This window comes from Phocoena phocoena, chromosome 17, assembly GCF_963924675.1.
Source record: "Phocoena phocoena chromosome 17, mPhoPho1.1, whole genome shotgun sequence".
NCBI classification, from domain to species: Eukaryota; Metazoa; Chordata; class Mammalia; order Artiodactyla; family Phocoenidae; genus Phocoena; species Phocoena phocoena.
In genome coordinates, this window is record NC_089235.1 from 48,367,989 (window position 1) to 48,393,389 (window position 25,401).

At 32.2% G+C, this 25,401-nt stretch overlaps 1 protein-coding gene across 37 annotated transcripts in view; it reads left to right on the forward strand.

The window, feature by feature from the left end:
* Positions 1-25,401, forward strand: part of RIMS2 (regulating synaptic membrane exocytosis 2) — a 591,263-nt gene that overhangs the window by 313,551 nt on the left and 252,311 nt on the right. For 21 of the 37 annotated variants that reach the window (XM_065895352.1, XM_065895363.1, XM_065895359.1 and 18 more), the window contains 6 exons: positions 6,266-6,333; positions 8,151-8,270; positions 10,602-10,701; positions 11,628-11,751; positions 13,293-13,339; positions 16,383-16,495. In XM_065895352.1, the coding sequence (XP_065751424.1) occupies positions 6,266-6,333; positions 8,151-8,270; positions 10,602-10,701; positions 11,628-11,751; positions 13,293-13,339; positions 16,383-16,495 (572 nt within the window). Of the gene's footprint in view, positions 1-6,265; positions 6,334-6,455; positions 6,665-8,150; positions 8,271-10,601; positions 10,702-11,627; positions 11,752-13,292; positions 13,340-16,382; positions 16,496-22,522; positions 22,571-25,401 lie in introns of all 37 variants that reach the window. The other 16 variants (XM_065895350.1, XM_065895360.1, XM_065895357.1 and 13 more) reach the window with 2 other exon arrangements.

Here is a 25,401-nt window from a genome sequence, read left to right on the forward strand (position 1 = left end):
ATAAAAGGGCCATAGATAAATTTTCCCTATCTATTTAGAATGAAATTATGATTATTTTACTTTAATAATGATGAAGATGGTCATGATACCATCAACATTGACATGACTCTATAATTTGCCAAACACTTTCATGACCATTATCTTACTTAAGCCTCTCAACAATCTGTGAGATGTCACGATTAATCTCTTTTTTACGTAAATGAGGCCTAATGTATTATGTGATTTGCCCAAGTCATAAAATTAGTAAGGAGTGGAACCAATACTTTAACATAGGTTTTGTGGCTTCAGCTATAAAACTCTTTCTGTTGCAACATGCTGTGACTTTATAAACATGATTAAGTTAAAAATAAAGATGTTGAAGAATACCTTTGTATACTATGTGATTTAATTGAAAACATTTATTAACCTAAACAAATAAAAAACTGTGACATAAAACAGTTTATAAATTCTTGCATTCATTTAATGACTGTAGGGAAAATGTTATAAATAGAATATCTGAACTTTTTTTCCTCTGTGCATCAAACACAACATGACACAGACACACGTACTATTGGGTTAGTTTATATTTTGCAGTAGAGATAAGTGAAGGAGAAAATCTTAGCCTAAGATGTGAATCTTTTCATTATTTTTAACCAGGTTTTATATTTAAATGTGTTTAATTCAAACTAATAGAATCACTGAATATCAGAGTTCGGTAGGATTTAGTGCTCTTTTAATGTAACTTTATTACACTGATTGTTCACTATATCATGCTAACAAGTGGTACTCCAGCTTTTCTTTGAACACTTCCAGTGATGGGATTATCAATACCTATGAAGGCAGCAACACATTATTTTTAACTTTTAATTTCAAAATAATTATAAATTTGCAGGAAATTGCAAAGATAGTACATAGAGATCCCATGTGCCCTTTACCTAGTTTCCCCCAATGGTTACATCTTGTTTAACTATAGAAAAATATCAAAACCAGGAAATTGACATTGGAACAATGTGTTTGTTTAGGTTTGTGACATCACATATATGGATTCATATAAGTACCACTGTTACAAAGATACAGAGCTATACCATCACAGAGATCTTCCTTATGCTGCCACTTTATATTTAGTAACACCTTCGTCCCTCCCCACCCTATCCCTAACCTCTGCTAACCACTAATTTTTTCTCTATTTCTATAATTTTATTATTTATACTATATAAATGAAATCATGTGGTGTGTGATATTTTGTTATTTTCTTTTTCATTCAGCATATTACCCTTGAGGTGCATCTATGTTGTACATATCAATAGTTTTTTCCTTTTTATTAGTGAGTATTATTCCATGGTATGGATATAACAGTTTGTTTAGCCATTTGCCTATTAAAGGACATTTTGTTTGTTTCCACTTTTTGGCTGTTACAAATAAAGATATCCTTTTTCGTGAGAATTCTCATCACATAAAGCATTTTGCCTTTTGTCTTAGTATGATCTTAACTAGGTTTTTGGTTGATGTCCTTTATTTATTTGAGCAAGTTCTCCTCATTCCTTGCTTTCTATGAGTTGTATTTTTTTTTTAATCATGAATTTTTTCTGCATCAATGAATAGGATCATGATATTTTTTCTTTTGTAACTTGTGAATGTGATAGCTTACATTGATTTTTTTTTTTTTCTTTTTGCGGTACGCGGGCCTCTCTCACTGCTGTGGCCTCTCCCGTCGCGGAGCACAGGCTCCGGATGCGCAGGCTCAACGGCCATGACTCATGGGCCCAGCCGCTCCGCGGCATGTGGGACCTTCCCGGGCCGGGGCACGAACCCGTGTCCGCTGCATTGGCAGGCGGACTCTCAACCACTGCACCACCAGGGAAGCCCTACATTGATTTTTAATATTCAACCAGCCTTGCATTCTAGCAATAAACCCCATTTGGTCAGAGTGTATAATTCTTTTTATATATTGCTGAATTATATTTGCTAATATTCTGTTAAGGATTTATGTGTCTGTATTTATGAGGGAGTTGGTCTGCATTTTTCTTGTTTGCCATTTTCTTTTTTGTTTTCTGTTTGTTCCGTTTTTTATTTTTGCTTTCTTTATCTTGCCTTTCTATAGGTTATTTGAACTTTTTAAAAACAATTGCATTTTGATTCATCTGTAGTGTTTTTGAGTGTATTTCTTTGCAAAGATTTTTTTCTAGTGGTTGCTCTAAGTACTGTGTATACATATGTATAACTTATCACATCCTGATGGTGTTGATATTTTACTAGTTAGACAGATGTAGAAACTTACATACTTTAAGTTCTTTTATCTTTCCCTGTTTATAAGGTAATTATCTTAAATATTTCTTCTATGTATGTTGAAAGGCATATCAGACAATGTATACTTTTTGCTTCAAACATCAACATAATTTAGAAAACTGAAGAGAAGGAAAGCCTATTGTATTCACCCATATTTTTACTTACCATGTTCTTTATTCCTTCTTGATATTTTCAGGTTCCTTCTTTTTTTGTTTCAATTCAGGGTTGACATTTCTTTTATTTCAGCAATTGAAAAATATTGTGCCATTTCTTTCTGGCCTCCAAGGTTTCTGATGAGAAATTTTATCACTGTCATTGGAATTGTCTTTCCCCTTTAGATCAGTTGTTGTTTCTTTCTTGTCTCTTTCAAAACAGTTTGTCTTTAGTTTTTAGGTTGATTATGATGTGTCTTGGCACAGATTTCTTTGTGTAATTCTTGTTTGGGGGCTTAATGTAGTTTCTTGAATCAGTAGGCTTACATGTTTTGCAAATCTGGGAAATTTTCAGTCATTATTTCTTCAAATACTTTTTCTGACCCCATCTTTCTCCTCTCCTGGAACTACAATGACATGAATCTTTTATTATTTTAATTATATATTATAATCCCCGAAGTCCCTGAGGCTCTGTTTATTTTATTATTTAGTCTATTTTCTCTCTGTTTTTCAGATTGCGTTATTTCTGTTCTATTTTCAAGTACATTGTTGTTCCTCTGTCCTTTCCATTCTGTTCTTGAACCCATCCATTTGCTTTTAAAATTTCAGTCATTTTTCAAAAAGTTCTAAAATTTCCATTTTGTTCTTTTTGTCTTCTATTTCTTGTTCTAGAACTGGAAAGTTCAGCAGTACATTCTTGACTGCTACTAAAGGAAAAACATTATCTTAGTTCTGCCCTTTGAAGCTATATAAAATAAGAATACTAAGTGATAAGTATTATTATCTAAATATTAGCAGTCCTGATAGTTCAGGACTACTTTCTATATATTTTCTATATGTATTCTATATGTTCTGATTACCTTATTTAATTCTTACAGTAACACTAATATTTACTCATGTAAGAAATGTTTACTGAGGGCTTACCGTATGTGACTTTTTTTGTTTGTTTGATATTTTCGCTTTAGCTTCAAATGGTCAGACAGCTGACTTCTTATTTATGTACAGAGGGAAAAACTACATTTCCGCAATTTTGGTAGTTTGTAGGCATACGGGAGAAGAGAGATTGCAAGCTGAAGTCTCACATCTTCACATAAACCAGCCAAAAATTTTTATTTATAGTCTCCATATTATATTTAATCCAATTCAGAGATTTATCAATACTTTGTTGTGGAACAGTGGTGTATTTCGAAAGAGTTACAGGTTTTCTGAAATACAAATACGCTCAGGGTTTTGGGTAGCCATAAAATCTTAATTGTCATTTGTGCAGTGAAAAGGATTGGGAAGCACTTCTCTAGTTAACAGGTTGAAGAATGTCTTTTTTTCCCTACAAGTTGAACTTTGCATATGTTAATAGAACAGCTTCATCATCCTTCACAAATAAACTTCTGTGAATATACTAAAAACTATTGAATTGTACACTTTAAATGGGTGAGTTTTATGGTATGTGAATTATATCTCAATAAAGTTAAAAAAAAAAAAGAATTGTCTCCTGTTCTTCTCAAACAGTGAGATCATAATCACCTGGTGGGCTTGTTAAACCAAATTTCTAGGCATCACCTACAGAATTCCTAATTAAGTCTAGGTGGTACCCAAGAATCTGCATTTCTAACAAGTTCCCAGATGCTATTGATTATGCTATTTTAGGGATTTTGTGAACCATTCATCTACACAGAATTTTCCTACTTCCTCATTTTCCTTTGACTCTTCAGTTACTTCAGTCTGATTTTAATTTCATCATTCTACCCAGAGTGCTTTTTCTAACATCCTTCCTGATATTAATGTTGCCAAATCAAATGCATAATTTTCAGTTCTTTATCTTAGGTGATGTGTAGAAATCATTCTGTAGTTGATTTCCCCTCCTCTTTAAGAAATTCTCTTTCTCTTTGGTCTGGAGACCTGCATCTTTCTCCCTCCTTTCTTCTTTTCTATCTCTGCATGCTCTCAGTCTCTCTCTCTCATCTCAAATCAAACTCTGTTAGAATTCAATCTGGGTCCTCTTCATATCTTACTTTACTCTCTGTTTGTCCTTCTTAACACTCTTATTTCTACCTCCAAAACCTCTCTCAGTTCCCTTTCTTACCATGTCTATTACCATCACCTATGTTCAAGCCATAATCACCTGTTGCATGAGTTATTGCAACTTTTTTTTAAAAAGTAGATCTATTTATTTATTTTTGGCTGCATTGGGTCTTTGTTGCTGTTTGCGGGCTTTCTCTAGTTGCAGCAAGCGGGGGCTACTCTTCATTGCGGTGCACGGGCTTCTCATTGCGGTGGCTTCTCTTGTCACGGAGCACGGGCTCTAGGTGCACGGTCTCAGTAGCTGTGGCGCATGGGCTTAGTTGCCTCGCAACATGTGGGATCTGCCCAGACCAGGGCTCGAACCCATGTCCCCTGCATTCGCAGGCGGATTCTTAACCACTGCACCACCAGGGAAGTCCCGCAACTGTCTTTTAACTCATGGTGTCTTCCAGCCCAACCTCTCTTTAGTATTTAGATTCATCTTTAAAAAATGTAAATCAGTTCATGTATCTTGCTTAAAATCCTTCAGTGAATGAAATTCATAATGTTTAAGATGGTATAAGAAGCCCTCTCTAAACTGGTCTATGTTGCATCCCCAGTCTCATTTAGCACCATATTCTCCCTCAGTCCTTTTGGTTTAGACACATTGGTGTTCCATCAGTCTTTTTACAGTACCATCTTGTTATTTCTTCCTGGAATGCTCTTTCCTATGCTTTTCATCTGCCTTTGTCTTTACCTGTCCTTTAAGTCACATATTTCAGTTCTCATCTTAAACATCACTTTTTTTAGAGGTGTTTACTGACCCCCAAATCTAAATTAGATCTTATTATACTCTTTCAGTGTTTTGTACTCTCCTATATGACACTGATGATTTGTATATTGCATTTATCTCCATTCTGCTGCATGTCTCATTGTTTTACCCCTTATGCTAGACTTAGCGCAATGCATAGCAAATGGAAGGTGTTTACTAAATATTTTTAAATAAATGAAAGTATGAATAGAGCTTAAAAAGACATGTGCACATATAGATGAAAAAATTCTTTTTCAAAGGTAAGGCAAATAAGGGGCACATAAGTTTGGGAAATGGATATTCATTCTTAGTTGCCAATTACATAAATTGTCTGAAAAAATTATTTTTAAAGAAAATTTATTTTTTAGGAGAATGCAATTTCTGAAAATAACTTGAAAAATTGTTTCAAAATAATATTAAGTAATTCAAGATATTTAAGGAAAGTTTATTTCTACTAATAGAAATTGAGTGAACCTGTTTTGTCCTTTTCATATAATCTTTTGTGTAACCAACTCTTTTTTTTTTAATCACTCAAAATTTTTAGGCGGTTTCAGCATTATAAGGAATATCATACTACCTTCCAGAAACAACCTTTAAGTACTTCACTTTTCATTGTAGTGGTTATTAGCAAACCACTGTTTAATTTTTAAAATGTTCCTTAATCTTTGGAGAAAAAACTCATGTCTATATGCCAGCATGAAAAAAATAGCACGAGTAACAGACCTAGCTGAAAGTCTTTTTCTTTTTCAGAATATATAATTTTTTTCATTTCTGTTCCTGCTTATTATTAGCCTTTTCTCTTCTTGCAGCACTTTTGTCCTGTAGGGTCTGTCTAGAGTACATAAACTATATATTCTGTATTCTATAAATTTTAGTCATTTGAAATCTTAGCTTTCTCTTGGTAAATATAGTGAGTGCTACAGACAAAGTTCTTAAAACCGGAGAGGATCACAGAGTTTAAAATGTTTATTATGTCTTTCTCTGTCCTTTCTTTTGCCGTCTCCTTTACTTCCCTCTTTTGTCTGTCTGACTCTCACAGGAGACATGGATTACAACTGGTTGGACCATACGTCTTGGCATAGCAGTGAGGCATCCCCAATGTCTTTGGTGAGACATGTGGAGCCTTACTTTATAATTTCCGTTATCATTTCACTTTTCCTTTTTGATTTACACCTTTGCATGTTTTCTTTTTTGTATTTTTTTTTTTTTTTTTTATCCCACACCTGTAGGGGACAGTCAAAAGGGAAAAAGAAAAACTAGTGAGCAGGCAGTTTTGTCGGACTCTAACACCAGGTCTGAGAGACAAAAGAAAATGATGTACTTTGGTGGCCACTCTTTGGAAGAGGATTTGGAATGGTCTGAGCCTCAGATTAAGGACTCTGGGGTAGATACGTGTAGTAGCACAACCCTTAACGAGGAGCATAGCCATAGTGATAAGGTACTGAGATTGTGGAGCCTGCCTTTTAACCTGCTCATTTGGTCTTCGTTTGCTCTCTGTCACTCATTCAAACAGAACATAATAAAAGGACAGGGCATTTCAAGGGTCAATGTAGCATTTCTTAAGGTGCAGAAAAGAAAAACAAAACCAAAACAAACTAACCAACCAAAATACTTCTTGCTTGCTTTGCTGTTTTTGTTTTTTGACGGCATACCAAAAATAAGTAATTAAAAATAAAAATTAGGAACAAAGGAATGTTTTGTTTATGGTCGCATGAAAGAACTTTGTAATGTTATTATATACCACAAATATAAAGAATTTTTTTGGATTGGCTTATTTGATTGCTTGCATATATTTTCCTTGGGATGAAAATTAAATTATCAACAGTTTGAATCCCAGGCAAAAGGGAGATGATTGGGTCTGTTTGCACAGAAAAAGTTGTTTTTCTTTTTTCCCTTTCACTGTCATTTTGCTCTTTTGTTATATTGTATAGCATTTTAGTGTAGTATTAATTAGTATTAGAACCATTGCCATCTGCTTTGGTATTTATTATTTTGCTTTTACTATAGTGAGACTTTTGAAATCTTTTTACCATATAGATGTGATTTACTGGAACTTCTCTTTTGCCTGCTAAATTTTGCATGAAGATGTGCATGTTACTTTCAGATAACTGTGAAACTGTGATTACACAAATCATTTACTTTGTTATTTGATATATGATTCATAATGGAATGGTATCATGATTTATAAAAGGCTTGGTTCTGCCCTGAGATAAACTACTAATATTTTCAACGTTGTTTAACAATGGATACCATTGAATTATCAAATAAAATTAATTTGCTAAATAGATCAGAGACCTGAAAGAATCAAGGACCCTCCAAAAAGTGAGAAATATAATCTGTCATCACCTTTGAATTAGGCCTGTTTCTCCCATGCACGTTCATTTGGAAAGTTACTGGAGCTTGTGTATTTTTAATAATTTTAATCTAGAAACCTACTTCAAGAAAGCCCTCATCAGAGGTTCAAATTCATGTTTTAATATAGTGTGACCTTTTAACTTTTACTGTAATAAAGTCTTTCAAAGTCTTCCAAAAGTGTTTGAAGATTAAATGCTCATGTTTAAATGAGTTCGATTGCATAGAATTGCAGTCTCTTTTCTGCTTGTGAATTTTTAATCTTCAGTGTGTAGATAATTAGAGTTTGCCTGTGTTTTCAAGCTTTCTCAGATTTTGTAGAACTATAGAACTTCAGTATTGTGTCAGAGCACTGTTAGAATTTGCAGTAACTGGATTTTGAAAAAAACTTGAGATTATTAAAATGAGGTTACAAACATAATCTAGTAAACCCTTTTGATCAACGTTTTGAATAAAAACTGGTTTGTGTAATCATAACACTTTGGAAGTTGGAAGTTTAGAGAGATTGCACACTAAGGGGTCATTTATCATAAAATGACATTAATTTTGTGTTTATTGATGCAATATGTCAGCACCCTGTGACGTGGCAGCCATCTAAAGACGGAGATCGTTTAATTGGTCGCATTTTATTAAATAAGCGTTTAAAAGATGGAAGTGTACCTCGAGATTCAGGAACAATGCTTGGCTTAAAGGTATGTGATGAAATATATGAGATGTTGCTCTATACTCATTTATAGATTTATCAGAAAAGCAAAAGATATAATAACACTATACCAATTTAGTGGGTTTTTTTCTATTTTCAAGAATTCCTAAATATTTGCACTCATTATCCAAAACCTTTTCATTTTCCAAGTATTATTTAAGAAGTTGCTGTTATTCTACAATAATACTTATTTATATAATTTTGGAAAATAGAACTTGAGTTACATACTTGAGTTCTTCAAACTTATTTTACCTATAGTTTGTCCTTTAAGTCTATATATGTGTTTATATTCTTTTAAAATGATAGCTTCGTTCAATTATTAAATGTACAAACTTGGGAAATACATATATGTATTACATATTACGTAGGAATATAATTTTTGTATTAGAGTAGCAAAATGTGTGTGCATTTGTGTGTATTTGTGTGTGTGAGAGAGAGAGAATACTGTTTGAAGTCTGGAAACTCAAAAATACTTATGTTAGGAGATTAATACAAATATTGATTTATATTTTACTGTAAAATACCAGATAATTATTTGGTAAGTACACCAAAGAAAGCTTTGTTTATTTTTTGTGCATCTATAAGGTGAATTAAAAACTGAAATGCGAAGAGAGTAAATGTTTTAGAGTTAAGCCATTGCTACAGAAGTAGTTGTGTAGATTCCAGTGAGAGATATTTGAAAACTTTGGTTGTAAATAAAATTGAGCATCACTAATTGGCTGGTTGCCATGCAGTTGGCACTCATCTGAGCACTTTATATCTATCATTTTATTAACACTCACAACAGATAAGAAATAAGCTTAGAGAGGTGTCATAACCTGCCCATGGTCTTAAAGATGGTGATGAAGGTGAGAATTAAATCCAGATCTGCCCAGTATGCTGTTAGAGCAGTGTAGTATAGAGGTTGAAAAGTCTTGGCTTGATTTCTAGTTATAGCATTACTAGCTACATGACGTTAGGCAACTAAACCTCTCAGCTTCAGACTCCTCATCTGTACAATGGAGATAATAATACTTACTGAATTATTATCTAATAAGACTAAATAAAGCAGTATACAAACATTTAGTACAGTGCCTAGCACTCTGAGATTTCAATAATAATATAATCAGTATAATTATTATTATTAAAGTTTATCAAGCCAAGAAACTTTAAAAATATTAACACGGGGGACTTCCCTGGTGGCGCAGTGGTTGAGAGTCCGCCTGCCGATGTAGGGGACACGGGTTCGTGCCCCGGTCCGGGAAGATCCCACATGCCGCGGAGCGGAGCCATGGCCGCTGAACCTGTGTGTCCAGAGCCTGTGCTCCGCAACGGGAGAGACCACAACAGTGAGAGGCCCGCGTACCGCAAAAAAGCAAAAACAAAAACAAAACAAAAAAAATATTAACACAGGGATTTCAGCCCATAATACCTATATATATAATTTTCAGAACCAAACATAGGAATAATGAGTTGATATTAACTGAACTGCAACTGAGTGTAATTCACTGCAACTGGGGACTAAATACACGGAATGAGATAAATCAATGATTTTTGAATTCTGTATTCAGTCAATTTAGAAGAGGAAGAAAACTATTCTAGTCAATGAAGTTGGTTACTATTATTTGCTTAAAGTTGATATATTGATTGAATGGCAGTTAATGAGAATCAGAGCATTAATTTTTAAGAGGCCAGTCTTATAGCTACACATATGACGTCACAGCACTATTGCTAACCTTTGTTTTTTCTTTTTCTGAAAGATATGTATTAATAGAAATGTAAAAGCAGAAAAATTGGGATGCAGATGATCTAAAGTTTACATTAATTCTGATGAGATTAAGTATATTTTGTAACTTTCTCAGGAAATATGCATCATCATGATCATCATGCACGTTATCAATATGCCCAAATATTACCAACTAATAAAAATTTTAGAAGATATGGTAATATAGTAAAAGTAACAAAATATATATTATGACATTTGACATGTATAACTAGAAATGTTAATATAATTATGTAGTACTGTAATAAGTTTTTAGAAATGACAAAAGTAAGAATTCTGTAATAAAGGCAAAAATTATAAATCATTAAGTTGTTTCTAAGGTATGAATCATTTTCAACAAATAATTGATTAAATTGTTAAACATTTGGAATATGTAGAGTCCACACTTGGGACATGTACTCAGTTCCTATTAGTAACACTATATTATTTAAGAATTATTTTTAGCATATTAAACTATGGTTTCAAAACCTGCAAATTGTCTAGTTATTTTTTACTTGAATCTCCAGCTGTGTTCATTTGAACAATATGCTTGTTTTAACATTTTCTTCTTTTAAACAGGTTGTAGGAGGAAAGATGACTGAATCGGGTCGGCTCTGTGCATTTATTACCAAAGTTAAAAAAGGAAGTTTAGCTGATACTGTAGGACATCTTAGACCAGGTAGGTTTCAATCTTTGATTATTTACATTTAAACTGTTAAACTTGAGTAGTTATGAAAAAGTTATCCTCATTTAGAAGTGACTTCACCGATAATAAAAAGTTCATTTAACTTATATTAATCTTTATTCATTAATGGAAAGTTGTAACTACTAGTTCTTGAGTCACATTAGATAAAAATATTTTTATATTTACTGATCTTATTTTTTTGCTGATGGATATTCCTAGTCTGTATCTAGGATTAGATTAACCTAATTTGTTTCCCATAAGCCTTCCTATTTCTTTTGAAGAACTTCCAATATAATTTAGGAAACAAACTTCATGGATAAATACATATTTACTGAAATGTGTCACTCCTTATCTCTTTGATAATGGATACTATTGAAGAGATCCTTGAGTGCCTTGGAGAGGATTCAGTAAGATGCTTAGTATTAAGCTTTTTACAAAAGAGTTTAGACAAGGTGCTCAGCTGCATGTATATTGAGAATCCTAGAATACAGAGTTATAAAATTTTCAAAGAGGCAACTTATCTTAATAGTTTCTAGAATTGGAATTTCTATTGAGAAATCACAGAGACAAGAGTGATGTCACCAAGTTGGAGACATAGGTTGTTCCCAACTTGTTTCCCCTTGCAAGAAACACAACTAACAACTATTCAGGGACAAGACATCATTGAGAAAATTCTAGAAATCACAGATACAACTTTTATGTAATCTTTTCCTCTGACCCTTCCTTGTCCTTTTGTGTGAAATACACTAATCATCCTGGTCATCAAATTTTATGCCACTGGAGCTGTTCTCAGTATGTTTCTTATTCCATAAAGGAATTTTGTTCTACAAAATTAATCGCAGTTTGAGACGGCTTTTGTTTCGAGTGCATTTTATAGGATTAGTTTTTCTAAGATTATCATTACTGACACAACACTGTAGGTGATGAAGTATTAGAATGGAATGGAAGACTATTGCAAGGAGCCACATTTGAAGAAGTATATAACATCATCCTGGAATCCAAACCTGAGCCACAAGTGGAGCTTGTTGTTTCAAGGCCTATTGGGTGAGTTGGTTTGAATACTTTATACATATATGAAGTTGACTACTATTAAATAATTTGTAATGTGCAATCCAATAATGTCTGATTATAAAACTAAATTATTTTGAGGACAATGCTTTTTTCTCCTTTACTAAAAATACCTCACCAAAAATCATGACATCTTTTTATCTGATCATGCTAGAATATACAGTTAATTACAAAAGAAGAAGGGATATTTAGGTGTATTATTTTTATTATCTTAGTAGCTCAGAAAATGGATAAAAGGATTAGTGGAAGGGGACTGTAGTAACAATTACTTTCAAAAGAAGTTTCATAGGCTATGGTTCTCTACATTGTAAATATGAGAATCAACTATAGTCTATGAATTTTATATATTTTTTCCAAAATGGAGATTTCATATAAAAAAGAGAGGGCTTAAGGACATTCTATTCCTAGACGGTGGCAACTGTTTAAGGAAAAACAACATCTTTAAGGTAACATAAAAAATAAGCAAACGTCGGGCTTCCCTGGTGGCGCAGTGGTTGAGAGTCTGCCTGCCGATGCGGGGGACACGGGTTCGTGCCCCAGTCCGGAAAGATCCCACATGCCTTGGAGCGGCTGGGCCCATGAGCCATGGCCGCTGAGCCTGCGCGTCTGGAGCCTGTGCTCCGCAACGGGAGAGGTCACAACAGTGAGAGGCCTGCGTACCGCAAAAAAAAAGCAAATGTCAATTACTCTTTGACTTTTTAAGTTGCAGATAAATATAATCCTTTGTACTATGTTCCTTTCAAAAGTAATGAATCTGTCACATGAAATTATATCTATTTTTTATTTTGTCTTTTCATAGTTTTGTAATGTGGTAAAACTGTACCGTATCAGCTTAGGGTATTAATCAAATATATTTCTTAGTGTTAAAGGATGCTCTAATCATATTTTTGTTTAATATCTTAAATATTTTTGATGCAGTTTTCTGAATGAGCTTAACCATTAATATATACCCCTCCTGGCAAATCTCAAACAAAAATATACATACTTTTGGTGTAAATACAGTTACAAGGCAATTATGTTAAGTCCAATAAGAAACATGTTTGCATTTTTCTCAGTAGAATTATTATGTTTAAAAAATTTCAGTGACAATCTATTTTAACTTTTGTTTTGGTGATATTTTATTTGAATTTCAATGTTCTGATTTGAACAACAGCAGGTAAAAGAGTAGAATATAATTAAAATATATCTATAAAACTTACCCTGTTGAATATAGAAATTTTTTAGAATGGATAATTGTGTAGTGAAGCACATAGGAAATAAAGTATATATTTTTACAAATCTGCTCTAAATGCTTATGAGTTTTAATTCCTTTTAAGTAGTAGGGTTAGCCCAGAACACTTTTATTAGCAAAAAGTACTATGACTTATTTTTTTCCTTATTTGTATAGTGCTGCTATAATACACAGTTTTGTCCATTTTACATTGTCCTGTTATAATATAGTTTGATAATGATCAAAATAGCAGTTGCTACTATTTGTTGAAACAATTTCTTGTTTTTTTCTTTTTCTCTCATTTCAGAGATATACCTAGAATACCTGATAGCACACACGCACAACTGGAGTCCAGTAAGTTTCATTTATTTTAGAAGAAAATTTTATTAATAAAGTCGTTCATTATCAGGGGTCAAATGAGGTCTTTAATCTATTAATACAAAGTAAGAAATATAATAGTGTTGTTATCAAGTATGCAGTCATATAAAGATGGAAAATTTAGTATTATTTCATGTTATTGTGGAAAAAAAGTATAAAAGTCTATAATATTTTAAGATTTTTTTTTAAACCACACTGTCTTAACTACTGTGTATTTTTAGATAGCCGTATTAAGATATACTACTATAAACTGAATGTATTTAAAGTGCACAGTTAGCTAAGCTTTGATATACATGTGAATCCATTATCATAATAAAAAATAATGAACATATCATCACTCCCCAAAATTTCACTCCCTCCCCAAATTTCACCTGATTTTAAAATTTACTACTTTGTAAACTAATCCTCAGAAAATGAAGGGAATGCCTGGGACAATCTAGTGAATAATTGCATATATTCTAATTTATATTTTGAGAAAATGGGGTAATAGTTCTGATTTAACAAAGTGGTAATGGAGCAATAGACATATAAGTTAAAATAACATTAAGTATTTAGGCACTTTTTATTACTTGTGTTTGAGTACTATTTTGGATACTAAGCAAATGAATTTTTTCCAATGAATTAAGTTTGTTGGTTGATTGAGAGTAAGGCATGTTGTGAAAGAAGAAGGAGGAGGGTTGCAGTTTGAAATACATTGATCAGGATAGACATTGAGAAGGAAGGATTGGAGCAAGATTTGAAAGAGTGGCAGTCTGAGGGAAAAGCTCTCCAGGGACAGGGACCAGAGGTTCAGTGTCTCTAAGGCAGGAAAGCCTATGTTGCATTTAAGAAAAAGCAAAAAGGCTGTTGTGGCTGCAAGAGTGAGCAAGGGGAAGAATGGCAGGAAGGAGGACAGGGAAGTAATGGGAAGCCAAACTGCATAGGTTTTATAAGGCACTGTAAAGACTTTGACTTTTACTCTAAGGGAAATCAAGAGCTACATAGGATGTTTTTGAGGAGAAACTTACGTTTTAAAATCAGGCTGCTATGTTGAAAATAGATTAAATGGAGCGAAAGCAGAGAGACCAGTGAGAAGACTATTTCAGTATTTGGTGAGATTATGGTAATTTAGACCATGGTGGGTGCAGTGAAGGTGGTGAGAAGTGGTTGGATTGTCTATACACACAACAATTGAGAATGTACTGTTAAAATAGATGTTTTTTTTTTTACATTGTATTACAATTATGAGTATACATTTAAAAAAAATCTTTACCAGAGAGGTGAAATCCTTTTAGAATGGCATAGCTCTAAACTTTAAAATATGATTGTATGACCTATTTGATTTAGTACTTTTGGCTAGTTGCTAAATCATTTTATCCAAAATAATATCGTGATCACATAAAACTATAAGTACTAACATAATGATAATAATTATTATGTATAATAATATCATCATCATAAGTGCCTGGAACTGTGCTAGATGTTGTACTTACACTATCCCACTTAGTTTTCACAGCAATCTATGAAGTAGGTAAAATTTTCATTCACTTACGTTATATCACTCAGATATTGTGTGAGCAGTGTGGAATCCTTTATCTTACTATAGCTATTTGAAAAGCCTCTAGGCTACATTTCCAAAATTGTTCCTGTAAGGACAGGGGTCCTTTCTCAAATTAGATTCAATTATTTATGCTTTAAAAGTTGAAGAATAGCTTTCTCCAAGGCCCAATTCTTAACCTTCTGTTTTTAGTTCTTCAGTAAATTTTTCTCTTCATATGGTTTTAATTGCCATATAACTCCTAAGTTTACATTATCAGAATTATCTATCATTGTCCCTTCATCTCTGGATGTTTAAAGAATATGTTCTAAGTGTCTTCCTGTTACTTGAAGCTTAGCATATAGAAAACTTGGCTTATTTCTTAGTATAAAGGCAGCATTCTTTCCAGGGGTCACTGTGACAGGTTCCAAATTAACTTCTCCAGCCATTCCCTAACACACAGGACTTCTCCAGTGTTCTACAGCCCAGGGAGTATCAGCACTGTCCTGTGCAGAGGACAAGACAGAAACATAGGGGACTTTCTTGTCTCCATATCTGGTTACAGGACTTGAAATCTTCATGTTTTCCCCCTTTTTTCATTTATCTCTCATATCTAATTAGTTTCTGAGTCCTTATTTTCTAATATGGCCTCAATTCTTTCTTTCCATTCCATTTTCTAGTCATTCCTGTTATTATTTTATTGAATTCCACTTGTTCTTAACTGTTTTCCATCTCACTCAATTCAGTCTACACTTTAAAAAGATGGTAAAGACATCTTCCTCAAATGCAGATTTTATTACCTTACTCATAAAAGTTTAGCATGGATATTTTATTAGTGCCAAAATTTGTAGCCCAGAATTCCAGGCATTTAATTCTGTCAGTATCTCATTCGCCCCATTTTTATCCACTTTCCAATTTGTTCCTTCCCCTCCATACAAATAAATTCGTACATATAACTTCTGGGTATTGAAGTTCTGCTTTTTCTGCTCTTCTGTATCTTTTTTTCATAGCCCCTCACTTCCTTTTTGCCCATCTAATTTATTATATTCTTCCAGATGTGGTTAAAACTCACTTCCTGAAAACTTTTCACAGTTAGCATTCTAGTATTTATGGTTTTAACATTACAAGTTTAGACCATCTTTGAGTTGCTTTATTGATTGAGGTTTTGGTTTTTCCTCCCTAAGTTTCTATTTTAAATTTTTCCTGGTGTGTTATTGTAAGATATGAGTTTAGTACACACAACAGACGGAGCAGCTAAGTTCTGAGGTCTGTCTCTACTATAATTGGCACAGAAAATGGTTTACCCTTGGTCTTGAGAGAATCCCTAAGCTGCACTTAATGCTTTAAAAAACCTCTCTAAGTATATCTGGAACATTGTGGCTAAGAAAACGATGTATATAATGGCATTTTGTGTGCATTAAAAATAAAAGATACATGGTGAAGAGTATTAAATACTAATGAAGAGTCATTGTTATTATTCTTTATGTATAATTACCATTGCAGGTTCTAGCTCATTTGAATCTCAAAAAATGGATCGTCCTTCTATTTCCGTTACGTCTCCCATGAGTCCTGGCATGTTGAGGGATGTTCCACAGTTCTTATCTGGACAACTTTCAGTATGTAATCACTAGATTAATTTCTCTTTTTGGAATATCAAGTAGTGTTTTAACTATATGATGGTATTTTTTTTGTAAACCAAGTTCTGTTTAGAATATAATTGTGCTTTTAACCATCAACTTTCTCATTCTTAGTAATTTTAATTAATTTAAATTAATTATAATTATCTAGCAGAGTGCTTTCTTTATTAGAGTTAGATTTTCTGGAATTTAATGAGAATTAGAATTTGTGATGCTATCTAAAACTTTTTTCACCTTAGTAATATTAGTCCAAAATTCAAAGTCATGATTTTTGCTCAACTAAGTAAATAGGGAAATATATAATAGATTACTGAGTATATCAGGTAGATTTCATATTAAGTGATCCCTAATTTGAACATTTTATAATAAAAGTTTAAAATTCAGTTAACCATCATATACCCATATTAGAAGAGCTTTGCAAATTCAGGCTCTCACATTTTATTAATTTCTAAAATTTAAAATATTAAAATTTATCCAGCTATATTTTAGAAACAAACAGGTTAATATTGACACTAATTCTGTTGAGTTACTAAACTTAAATTTTTATAAGTATTAAAAACTACTTAGATTCTCAAAATTCAGACATTGAATTTTGGATAATTGTTAATGTTATAGTTAAAAACTAAACTATTCTTGGGCTTATATTTTAAGAGTAATTTCTAGCTTTTTGTTAAATCAGGTACAAAATTTCTCCTTTTATTTTCTGGAGGAAGGAGAAGTGTTTGACTTTTCTGAAGAATTTTCATTAATTAAATGGAGATACAGGAAGTATAAGCTGAATTAACATAGTAAAAGTCATTAGACACATCTGTTCTGGGACTACTTTGATCACAAAAGTGGTAATAACAGAAGAGCTATGTAAGAAAGAAGATGAGATACTATTAGTAGATTGTAAATGTCTTACTAAAATGAATTTCTTCTCTTTATTATTTTCTTTTCCTTTCTCTTTCATAAACAGAGTGAACTTTTTCATTTGAGGACAGTGGTGTTTTTTCCATTTTCCACAATAAGTAGCATCTTTTTATTTATTCTCTTACATATACTGACAGCGCAGATGTTGTCATTTATGGTTACGAATATATGTGTATTTTCTTCCACCATTTTAGAAAGTGCTAATAAATGTTAGCTTTTTTATTTTTAATTGTGGCTCCCTTTAAATATTCCACCTATAAATAATCTCTGAGTGGCTGATGATGCCAGTATATAAATAAATGTGTGTGTGTGTGTGTGTGTGTGTGTGTGTGTGTGTGTGTGTGTAGTTGGCTTCAGTTGGTGGATGAGGGAGCAGAAGTTAGACTTCCATAATAAGTAAGTACCACTTTGTTGCTTCTTTTGAAATCACAAGGCTGTATTAGAACTTGGACTAGGAGGGGAGATTGAGGAGGATAGTGTAGGCATTTAGACAGATTTCAGATTCAACTACTTTTCCTCATGGTTCAAAGTGAATATGGTAGAAAGGTAAGACTGTTAAATATTGGGTGGAAATATAAACTTAAAAGTATGTGGTATTTGTATTTATAAGTGATGTTGGTTTAAAATCCATATAACTGTAATTTAAAATGAGTACCATTTTATCAATTTTTATGACTCAGAAGGAGTATGTTCCAGCAAGATAATGTTTATAAATATAATACATATTTGTTTTGGTAAATCTAGAAAGCACAGATAAATAAATAAAAAATAAAAATCACCTGTAATCTTGCCACTAAAACATAATCATTCACATACATATAAAGTTTTAAACAAAACTGTAATAAATCTGTGTATACTATTTTGAAACTTGCTTTTTCACTAGTAATATATTGTGTACTTTTCCTTTAAACATTTTCCTTTAAAAATTCCTCCTAAAATGATTTTAATAGCTATTTAATACTCCATTTTAACTTAATTTGCTATTATAGGATATCTTGCTTGTTTCTAATTTATAGTATTTTAAATAATGATGCCATGGAAATCCTTGAATATAAATCTTGCATATTTTGTTAGGTCAAAATTCCTTTGTCAGAATAACTTTTCCAGATGTAACAATATGAAAGAAAAAAAAGTTTTAAGATTCTTGAAATCTTTTACCAAAATTTTTCTCCAAAATATTTTTATCAAATTAAGCTACAATTATCAATTCAAGTAATGTATTTTAAGATCTATCCCCATAATCCTAGTAGCTGAGGATACAACAGTGAACAGGTAGCCATGGATTTTACCATCATGAAACTTAATTTTATGTTCATTCTTTGCATGCAGCAAGACATAAGCAAGATACCCTTTTGGATATAGTATTTTCCTTTATATTTAACCCCATTTCTGCCAACTGGAGACAATTTTGGTTTGTTCTAATGATGTAGAGGTTGAGAAAATATTTGTCCACAAATATCATCCTTCGAGGAAACTTCTAGGAAGTCACAAGGCAACATTATGATTCCTATATCCTTCTATTCTCCCTTTGGGTATTTTTGCTTTTGGTGAGATTTTACCTGGACCCTTAGCTCACTTACAAAATCATGACGTTACTAATGCCTGACAACAAAGATACTTTATATATTATGTGAGCTGACCTTCCTAATATATTTATGTCAGTTCATGGACTGATATTTTCTCAAATATACAATATACATATAATGCAAATTGTTATTTAACTTTTCATGCACAAGGCTGTTGATGACTTTAAAAAATTATTCCATTTATTTCTTTTCCATGCTTGAATTGTGCTGCTACTTGTTATTATTCTAGGGCATAACTATGAAAGTGCCATTGATGTATTTGATGAGAAAATTAGTATGAGCTCACGTTTATGACACCTGGACTGTATATTAGCCTTTCAGTGTCAGCACTCCCTTATTTTGATTCTTTTTAAAATTTATGTTCTAACATAATTTAGCAGTTTTCTTGTTTGGAGGATTACTTTTGTAATTCTCTCAATATTTTAAAATTAATTTACAGCCTTTGACTTATATTTTGATAGAATGCTAAAATAAGATATAGCCTTTATCTCTTTTCAAAGTGAGGAATGGCTCAGAATTCTTTCTTTCTGTAGGAACACATTAATTCTTGTTGACAAACATATTTTATTTTACTTCAGGTTCTGTGGCTGACTTATGGTTGCAATGTTTCCCTAAGTTACTTTGTTTTAATATTTTTCTGACTCCACTTTTAGTGATGAGCTTATAAATATTTTACATATCCATTTTATATTCCCATTTAAAGGGAATAAGTCACTGAAGAATAGGCATGTTTCCTTTACATCTACTTAGAAACTCGATAGTCTTTTTAAAACTTTCTGTAAATGAAAGGTTTTTCTTTGAGCTTTTATCTTTTGTATGTCATTGTTACAACCTTGTTATTTTAGAAGCATTGCATAAAAGGAATGCCCTGAAGTTAGTAGTGCTGTATAAAGTAGGAAGGACATTAAATACAAAATAAATTGTGGTGTACAAATTCAAATTCTTCATTTGTGTGAGGCTGAATTGTTATAAATATTATCAGATATTTCATGCTTAAAATAAATGAATTAATATTAATTACAAATTGCAGTGAGATACATAATACTTCATTTCTTTATGAAATATCTAGAATCTGAAGAGATAGAAAGCAGCTTAGTAGTTGCCAGAAATTGGGGCAATGGGGAAATGGGGAGTGACTGATTACTTAATAGGTACAGGATATTCTGGTGTGATAAAAAAGTTTTGAAACTAGAGGGAGGTGGTGGTGACACAGCATTGTGGATGCACTAAATGCCACCGAATTGTACACTTTAAAATGGTTAATTGCGTGTTATTTTTATGTCACCTCAATTTAAAATAAGCTGACAAAGCAAATTATGTTTATGTAGCAAAGTTTAATGTATAAGCTTACGGGTGAAGATTAGGTTTAAACTGGCATAGATTTTAGACAATTGATTTCAAAAAATCTGTGAGTTGCTCATTTGAGGTCATTTTAGAAGATGCAAAAAAGTTTACCTTAAAGGATTACTTTATTTCAAAGTACTATTCCTTTCAAAGTAAATCTTTTAGTTATAAAGTAATATTTACTTGCAAAAACCTTTCATTACCTTGATATTTTTGGTCTAAAACAGGTAGGACAGGTGAGAAGGCAAGAAAAATAAGATCTTTTTCTAAATTGAGTGACTTGTTTGTCCTTTTCTTCAGCATGCCTAGTTAATCTCTATGAATTTCATATATCCCTTACCCATTGGCTAGAGAATTATCCATCTAGGGTTATACAGACAGATAGCAGTAACACTCCATATCTCAACATTCCTTTCTTCCTTTGGAAATGTCTCCACACAAAAAGGAAGAAATCTTAGACTTGAGACCTTCTTGGTTTTTGAAGAGAAAGATGACTCATGATTGAATGATAGTCTGCTTTTAAGGTTTGCTTTCTTTTGGGTTTTAGATTTATGTCTTAAACTATCTTCAGGGTCTGTCTGATGATCGTTGAATTCCACAACAGTCCTCCTAGTACCTATCATCTGTTTCCATGTAGCAGTGGAAAAGTCTGAAGCCTTTTAACTATTTACAGCTGTTAATTAAACAGGAGAGACATCCATGAGAAATGCGAGGAATGGGATGGAATCTTGGTGAAAGAACAAAGATTAAATGCCCTGAAATCCATTCCCAAACACAGAGACTTGCATCTGATTTTGTTCCTCTTTTAGCTGTTAACATGCCTTAATAAAGGCACAACATTCTGATGATTGTGGTATCTTTGGAAACTGTTTCAAAGTGAAAACAAAATAAATTAGAAGAAGAAAAAAAAAAGAAATCTGATTTTATTCTAAGAATTTGAAATAAAATGATTTAGTCAGAACTGAGCTTTATTTTATTTCTTTTTAAAAAAATTTTGGCTGCGCTGGGTCTTTGTTGCAGTGTGCGGGCTCTGTTGCAGTGCATGGGCTTCTCTAGTTGCAGTGTGCAGGCTTCTCTGGTTGCGGCGCGTGGGCTCTAGAGCGCGCGGGCTCAGTAGCTGCGGTGCGCGGGCTTAGTTGCCCAGTGGCATGTGGAATCTTAGTTCCCGGACCAAGAATCAAACCCGTCCCCTGCACTGGAAGGCAGATTCTTAACCACTGGACCACCAGAGAAGTCCCAGGGTTTTATTTTCTACCTTTACACTATCTTACTTTTTGGTTGGGTGTGAGCAAGTCTATCTAGTCTTTTTAAAATGTCTCTGTTTCCTCATCTGCATATTGGAGATAACAGCAACTACCTCCCAGCATTGTTAGAGGCAATAAACTTGCAGTAACTGTCAGTAAAGGCTTAAAAAAATATGAAGAACTGTATAAATAAAAAGAAATGTGATATTATTGTCATTAATAAGTATGATTAGCTCTAAACAGTGTTATCTCAGACGGTGCACAATAAATGTCTGAAAATGATGTTTAAATACTAGAGTCTGTTATAGATTCTTAAAGTATAAATCAACTGATTATTCCAGTGTGTTCCAGCACACGTTTTATCTTTCTGTGTTTATTCTTTTAAGAAATGCTAAAGCCAACTTGGCTAATGTTTTTTAGACTTTTGTTAGCCATATTATGCCTTTGGAAAGTTACATGTATGTCCCTTTGGAAACATTACTTCTACAGATGACTTTTCACTAATAATTCTATAATGTATTTTCATCTGACTTCATCTTGGACTATGATTTTTTTCTATGTTGTGTGTTCAAGGGTGAAACTTGAAATATCTTGACTTTGTATTATGTTTACACTCATTCTTTCAGAAAATATTAGCCCAAATCTGTTATTTTACATTCAGTCTTAATTCCTTTTATGTTGATTACATTTAAAAATCTGATTTAAAACTTCTAAGATTTTATATAGTTTTTATCTATTTAAGCATTTTGGGGAAATTAATTTATTCATTACATTGAACTACTTAATTTAGATATATATTGTCATGGAAAAATGTACTTAAGGGATAGTTGTATGTGTTTTTTACTTTTGGTCTCTTAGTTCCAGCGTGTTGTCCTTTTTGGTTTTGTTTTATTGCTTTTTTCTTTAATTTTGCTTACCAGAGCCAAAGCCTTAGTAGAAGAACAACGCCTTTTGTTCCTAGGGTTCAGGTAAAGGCCTTGTCTGCCTGATAGAAACTAAAGTTGTGTTTTAACCCTTATTTGTATGTTTTTGGAAAATGCGTAGTAGGAAAACTTTTTTGGGTGTGTTGCTCCAAACCATATTATTGACTTTCAAATCATTTTATGAGCCAGCTTGTAAAATTCTGCATGGGGATTAAAATACAATAAAAATTTAAAGAGACAATCTTTGTTAGTGGTTTTATATGATGGACTGAATACTGAAACTCATAGGTTTCTGGTTGGCATTTAATGTAGATTCCACTTACATTATTAATATTGACAGAAATAGCTGATTTGATACTGTTGATATTTTCCTTTATTGCACTAAGGTTGCTGTCTCTTTAAATCATTCATTATATCACTTAACATCTACATTCTCTTGCATTTTCCAAGCAATAACTCCTTGAGGAGATTGGCAAATAAATTTGTACCTTATCTAAAATATGAATTTTTTGCATATTATATATAAGGTTCAACTTTTTGAAAGTATATTATTTTGAAAGAACAAAAATCACAATCCAGATAAAATATGTTGTGTTTATTTTGTTTACATTTTGTAATTGTAATTCCATTTAATTTTACTGTAATACTTGGGTACAAGTTGTTTGCCTCTTTTCATTCGGAAACCCTTATATGGTAAAGTAATGTCAACAAAGTTTTTTTTTTTTTTAAAGTAATATTATGCTTTCCTTGCTTTGCTGCATGGGTATTTTTGGTTGTTGCTGTTGTTAATACTAATTTAGTTTAAATTTAAAAAATTGGAATTGTTCTAATTAACACTATGTAGTGTAAAATATTTACTTAGACTTATGTTCTGCTTGGGAAATTTTAAAGTGGTTACATGGAATTGTATTAAAGCAATTAAAATGATATCAAGATTTTTATTAATGAAAATGAGGTAAAATAAGAAGTATATTATATCTAGAATTGTGGAAACACACTTGTTTTATTTTGAAGAATCAACAGATATATTCTAATCATTCATTTAAAAAACACAGAGAAGATATTTAGGAATGTGATAAAGAATCTAGCAAATAAAATAATTCTTTTTTGATAGTTTAAAGTGGATATCTATTAAAAACTTCAATGCAAGTCCTGTAATATAAAATGAAAATTAAGGCTATTGATCAAATGCCCAGTTTGACAGTTTATTAAAAGGTATAATTTTGATAAAAAACTCAGTAAAATTAAACTGTGCCTGTTTCATATCTATATTATTTTAATATTTATATATTTGTAAAGTATTATTTAATAAACTATAAAGTATTAATATGAAAATATGAAAGCCATATGCCTAATATCTGTTTGTGTGAGAAATGAATATTATTAATAAGTGATCTTTTTGGTTTTCCATGGCATAAGAAAATCTAAAAATAATACTATTTATCAGGCATTTGAAACATATATCTTAAATGTTTACCTGTAATGATTTTAAAGAAGCAAAAATATTGCCCGTGGAAATGACAGCAAAGGTAGTCTCAATCCCTGAAAAAAAAACCTCACAGAAATCAATAATTTGCTCCAATAACTATGAGCTTAGTCTAGTAATACTTTTTTCTTTGTTTTTTAAATGTACTATTTATTATAAAACAATTTTTTAGCCTTTAAGAAGTTTTTTAATGTCATGGAAAATAAAGCCATAAGGTTTTTTATTGATATAGGAAATAAAGAATATTAGAAGTTAATGTGGTTTTGCTCACAAATTTAGAGGAACCATGGTGCTCTCTGACAACACCTGTTTGATCTCATACATGAGACACTCTAGTATTTCTTACTTTTTTTTCCTCCCCTCATATCTTTTGCCATAATGGTCTCTTTTTTCCATTTATCCTCATCTGTATCTTTGTTCTACTATTGTCAGGCAAGCAAATATTTGAACTTTTTTTCTTTTTTTTATAGGAATTTAAAAAACTTTTATATTGGAGTATAATTTACAACGTTGTGTTAGTTTCAGGTGTTGAACTTTTTTTCCCATTTAAATGTCAGAGGCTTTTTTTTCAGGTTCTTGGTCCCCTAGTCTAAGGCAGTGGTTCTCAAGCTTTAATGGCAATGAGAATCACCTGGAGCACTTGTTAAAATGCAAATTCCCTGGGCCCCATTCTGATTCAGTAAGTGAAAGGTGGGCCACAGGAATTTGTAACTTTCCAGATGATACTGTTGCAGGAGTTTTGTGAACCACAGTTTAAGAAACACTTGTCTAGTGTCTGTACTTATCAACTCGATTCAAAAAACTTTTTGTTACACAGCCTCAGGGTAATACCTGCGTTAAACATAAGGACTTAACATAAAGAGAAGTAATAATCATTTTAAAAATTTAAGTGCTTGAGGACTAATTCCATTTGACCGAAAAGAAAAGTGTATAAATAATTTTATATACTCTTCTGGGCCATTAGTCTTCTGACTTAAAAGTCTTGCTCGGCCTCTCATTCTCCAAGATATGAAGTGAGGGACTCAACAAAGCCATGTTAGAATTGGAACTGAACTACTGATATATCATATATACATATATTTATTTGTATGATTTTTATGTAGATGGTCTATATTTATTTATATATCCTAGAGCCTGGCCCAGAGCTGACTGTCTGCTTTGGAGAAGAGAGGAAGGGACTGACATGAGATGTATATTTAAGTTTTTTAAACTACCGCAAACATTGTAAATCCAAGTTAAAAGAAAATAATCAAACCATTGGATACACACACACACACACACACACACACACACATATAAAATGAAAAATACATATTACCTAAATAGAACTTTTTCCCAAATTCCAAATTTCTGATTCAATTTCAGTTTCAAGATAGTGGTCAGAGATGTG